Consider the following 5,589-nt stretch of genomic DNA (forward strand, 5'->3'; position numbering starts at 1 on the left):
ATTGCATATCATATCTAAGATTGTATCATATCTAATAGTGCATATCATATCTAAGATTGCATATCCTTAAAGATTATATTTCCATATGAGTCAAGCTCATAGATGGACCTTCAATCTTTTCAAGTAATAGGCCATTTTGATTGGGCCAAATTATATGTTTGTAATTTTGTACTGGACTTGGACTTTGTTTTTTTTTTAACTTATTTCTGGGCTTGGGCGAAATTGAGTGTCTACAATATCGAATTTGAGTTCTAAATTCTTGTTATATCGTTCTATTTTTTAAATACGTGGCATCTCAATAATTTATTTTAGAAAGACCAATGGATGGTTCTCCACTCCATATCACTCGGCTGGTCATTAAGTAACCAGCCACCTGTGCACTCCACTAGTTATCAGGTCACTCACTTCTAGCGAGAACTACTTACCACCAAGAGAGAATCACTACGGACCACCGAAGCATAACAATCTCATATTACCTATGTTAGACCAGTATCATACTTGAAGGCAACTGACCAGCCACTTGGTCGACCACATGAGATGGTTACCACTTGTACTGTCGATGAAGTAGTGCCACCAAGCAAGAGACCCTTCCCCTGTAAATACCTTGAAGAACAATGAAGAAGAGAAATTTTACCACACGAGATGGTCTCTTTTGCCTTCACAACCACCTTACTCCTTTTCCACTCCTCTCCTGTTTTGGCTCTCTACTTATTTAGGTGAACCGACCTTTTTGTCCCTACCACCTTTTGCTCCTTATTGTATCAAGAATTCTTAAGAGAGTTAATATGTGATTTTACCATTGTATTAATATAAAATTTTACAAATTTTTGAGGGATTAATTTTAAATTTTAAAGAATCAAAATAAAATTTTACCGTTCAATTAATTTAAAATTTTATAAATTTTTAAGAGATCGAGAAAACAATTTTCCATTTTGAAAGGTGGCAAAAGCACTTGTTGGTCACAAAGATCAAGATTTAACCGCTCAAGTGATAAAACAAGAATCAAGGTGTTGCCCCCAAAATGATACAATTGCAATTAGATCTCTTCAAAAAATATAATTTTAAAAATTAGTATAATAGTAAAATAAAAATGGGTAACTCCCTATCCAACAATAAAATTATTTGACTACGTAGTTTAGAGTGCGACATGAAACGATTTTCACTTTTGTATTCGAGTCCTGAGTGGCACAATTTTCACCAGCTACTTCAAAAACCTTTTATATATTTTGATTCAAGAAGGTTATTTCCTTATAAGACTTTTGACAGGTATAAATAAATATCATATAATATAAACACACAAAAAAAAAGTTTGGAAAAAACAAGATAATTAATATAATGATATTTGATCACTAGCTTTATTCCCGCAGTAATTCTTCACGGAATTGAATTACAACAATTATTGATATACATTTTTCAGTATTGAAATTTGTATTCTACTGTCGATCTGGTTTAGTAATGGTGCAAAGTAACATTGCACTCAAGAATAACATCCCCTGTCGTCAAATTTGCAAAATTGATTTGAGTTAGAGCAAACCCTTGGGCCATTCTAAACGCACCTCTCCCTCCCACAATAGCCAATTCACGAATTGCATCTGAAGATGAACTCCTTGAGATTAAACTAAAAGAGCTCCCATTGAACCTGCCACTCGTAAATGCTAAATCAGCGTACATAACTGTAGTAAACACAGCAGGGTCTCGACTGGATGATACATAGAGTCCTTGAGCGTTACCAATCAACGTTGATGTTAGTGCAGGCCCTACGGTAAGGGGGTCATTAATTGCAAACAATGTGCCAAACCCGAATGAGGATGGTTGCGTGATGTTGGGACGGGCTATGACGACTGCACTGGGGTTTTCACCACTGACGGTATCATGAAGGAAGAAGTGGAGTCGGGTCATCTTTTTCGCCCGCTGAGTAGCTCGCATAACAGTTTTCGAGTAGTATTGGCCATAGACTGGCACTATGACAAGGCAAAATATCATTGCTAATGCAAATATATTATGTTCTTTCTTCATTTTTCTTCTCAATATTTTTACCTCTATTATATTTGGTTTTTTGCTTCTTTGTTGTATACACCTCACAAACTGCTTTATATAGAATTTGGGTTGGATGTTTATTCCATATTTTCATACTAAACTATTTTGTAAAGGCCTGAAATTGATATTCCTCTCATTTTCTTTCCATAAATTAGGTCAAATGAATTCTAGAATAAACAATATGATGATGATCAATAACAATGGGTGTTTCAACATTGGCATAAGAGTGACTGATTAGTCAAAACAGAATACACATCAAACTAAAATCATGTCATATTTCTTAATAATATATATATATATATATATATATATATATATATATATGCATTTGTGATATATAATTTTATACATTGTAAATGAATAAGAGGACAATATATTTCAAGAGCTTTTTATAAAAATAAGCTAATAAAAAAGAGAAAATTAAACCTAATTTATGATAATATTTTTAAGTAATGTGATGTCACCCTAATATATTTAATATAAACTCTCTCCAAATTAGTTCCTTATAATAACTATCAATTAACCACTCAAAGGTGAATAAACAATAAAATCCTTTCACATAAAAGTTCCTTAGAATGAACGTATATGCTCTCTCTAAATTCATAAAGCTCAAATCACATTTTTTCAAAGTAAAATGAGATAAAAACTATTTAAATTCAAAAGCTTTCTCTTCAAGTTTTTCTCCATGACTTTTCAAACACAATATCTCCAATATTTATTTTCAAGGATTTTCGAAAATAATTTTCAAAATTTAAAATATTTATAAAATTTCAAAATTTATATTTTTAAAAATTTAAAATTCTAAAAATATATAAAAATTTAAAATTTTAGAATTAATCTAAAATAATAATTTTGAGACCTAAATAAATAAATTAATTATTTAAGTTTATCATACTAAAATAATACTCGTTTCTACTCACCTTTACCCAAGCCTTTATATTATCTGCATGATTTATCTTCATCTCTTACATTTGGACTAGAACTCTTCAAAGCTTGCTATGAAGATAAAGATAAGATCTCTCCAAAGTATCATACTGGAAATAAAACTGTCATATTAAAGTCTTTCAAATGTGTTGCGTCAAATCAATATATCATGTTTTACTGCTCATAATAAAGATAAATACAAAGTCAAAAATTATCAACCGAAAATTTAATTGAGACATAAATTGTGATTTCAAATATGGTGATAATCAAAAGTAAAATTTACTCCACGGCCTAATTCCTAACATATAGGTTACTTTAAAAATAACAAATAATGTTGAATTAAATTAAATTAATATACTTACTAGTTTTATTAATTTTATAATGGAAAATGGAGAACAATGATATATCTTTGGATTTCATAGTGAAGAACCGTAGAAATTACCGTGCTTCGTAAATATTAAACAAGCAATTTATTTATTAAATTTTTCAGAGGCAACAAATAATCAGTACAAGAAATTCTAACAACATTTTCAACTTTAAACTTTTCTCAAATGTTTTAAATTAGTTACTGTTTTGTTCTGAATTGTTTTAGAGCTTCTGTAAATTTGATTTAACCCAATACTGTATAAATGACATATTTTTGATTATATGATTGATGATTAAAGATTTTTTAGAGAATTTTGAATTGATATAGCATGATTCTTGATGTGAGTTTTAGGTCCCAATTTCAGACTAAAAAATGTGATAGGCTTCCCCTACCTCAAGGCCCAACAACAAGATCAAATGCCAAGCAAATCAAAGCAAGATTCAATCAAAGACAATATGTTGGAATGAATATTTTTTAGGGAACGAGGAATGATACATGCATAAAATGGCTAAATTTTTTTAAATTCCATTCATAGAAGCTTCCAAATTTTAAGTTTGGGGGATCAGCAGACTTGCAATGACTTTTTGGATGGTATTTAGACATTTCTTGGTTAAGACATATTCATGCTATTCGAAAATCTATCTCTTAGCTTAAAATGCACTTTGAATTACTTGATTTTGACTTCGAGAGCTCAAGTTATGACCGTTTTAGTGAAGACTGCGTGAGTAGAATTTTTGGACAGGATTATGATGAGAATTATGAGTTTTGGGTCTTTAATTCGAGTTTAAATCATATTTGGTTTGGGTTTTATGCTTAATGTAACATCCCGAATTAGGGCCTAGTCGGAACAGTGGTTTCGGGACCAAAAATCTGACACAATAAAATTTGTTTTTATTATATTTTTATGGTCTACAATTTCATGGGATGATTTTGTGAAAATTTCGTTCGAAAATTTTGACATTTGGGCACTCAATTTCGTCAAAAGGACTAAATTGTAAAAAGTGTAAAAGTTGAGTTCTACATGTTAGAGGTGTCTAATTGTCATGAAATTTTAAATTGGACGCCCTTAAATGGTAATTAGATCAATGGATAATTTTTTGGACAAAAATAGACATAAAAGTGAAATAGAATATTTTTAAGTTAGGGGCATTTTGGTAATCTAGTAATTAAAATGAATTAAAAACAAAATTAAAAGCCAATTTTTGTCCATCTTCTACCTCATGGCCAAAACTTGTATGAAGAAGACATAGCTATGGTTTTTCAAGCTTCCAAGCTTGATTGTAAGTCCGTTCTAGCCCCGTTTTTAATGATTTTTACGTTTTTAAAATCCTCATAACAAGATCTACTCATTTCTACCCATATTTTGAGCTACGGTTTGTGTTTAAAAATTGACCCATGGATGACATGCATGTGTTTTGATGTCTAATGGTAGAATATGAATGCTCGGTGTGTAATAAACGAGTTTTACTAAGTGATTTTCGGTGAAATTGTCAAAAAGGACTGTTTTGTAAATGTTACAAAATTTGTCATAAAGTTGTGATTTATTGGAAATTATGGGCTGCTACAGTTATGAAAATTATTCGGCTAGACATAAAATGCAAGGAAATTGAATAAAAATCATGTTACGAGCCTAGGAACCAAAGTGCAAATATGTAAAAATTTAGGGGTCAAAATAAAAATTTGTAAAAGTATGATTTTTGGACCCATATGGATAATGTGACTAATTAGTAAGCTAAATATGGTATTATAGATCAAGGAAAATGAGGTTCGGGCATAGATTGGAAATGAATGAGATTATGGACTAAATCAAAATATATAGTTGTACTCGAACCCGAGGTAACTTCATGTGATTTTAATAATGCAATATTGTATTTGAATGCTAATGCTTCGATATTGCATGAGTTGTAAGTATATATATGTGAATAATTTGATATTATGTGATTATTTTGATGATATAACCTGTTCTTGATGTTTTGCTATTATGATGAAAATGTTGCAGTGCCATGTGATTGTGAGATATTGCTATGTGAATGAAGCCACAATTCGAGTACGTCCGATAAAGGTTTAGAAGTTTGATGGAATATGATGTTTCTTTGAAATGAGTAAGTTTGTATGTAAATAATATTTCGATTCTTTTTATGTTATTATCTTTTGTTATTATATGAGATGTGTTTGCCTATAGAATGATCAATTGATGTAAACTACAAATCGAAATTGACTAAGAACGAGTTAGTAAAATGTTGAAAAGTGAAGAATTTCCC

The 5,589-nt window shown here is 30.4% G+C and overlaps 1 protein-coding gene across 1 annotated transcript; it reads right to left on the reverse strand.

The window, feature by feature from the left end:
• Positions 1-1,308: 1,308 nt before the first annotated feature.
• LOC108465278 (dirigent protein 15-like) lies at positions 1,309-2,066 on the reverse strand. The gene has a single exon (XM_017765596.2). It carries the CDS (start codon positions 2,014-2,016, stop codon positions 1,450-1,452), a length of 567 nt encoding a protein of 188 aa, XP_017621085.2. The 5' UTR covers positions 2,017-2,066; the 3' UTR covers positions 1,309-1,449.
• Positions 2,067-5,589: the final 3,523 nt, after the last annotated feature.

Source organism: Gossypium arboreum, chromosome 2 (assembly GCF_025698485.1).
Source record: "Gossypium arboreum isolate Shixiya-1 chromosome 2, ASM2569848v2, whole genome shotgun sequence".
NCBI lineage: Eukaryota > Viridiplantae > Streptophyta > Magnoliopsida > Malvales > Malvaceae > Gossypium > Gossypium arboreum.

What these genes read in the sequence shown, in the direction of transcription:
- LOC108465278 (XM_017765596.2), bottom strand. Translation starts at nt 2,016, where the DNA reads ATGAAGAAAGAACATAATATATTTGCATTAGCAATGATATTTTGCCTT.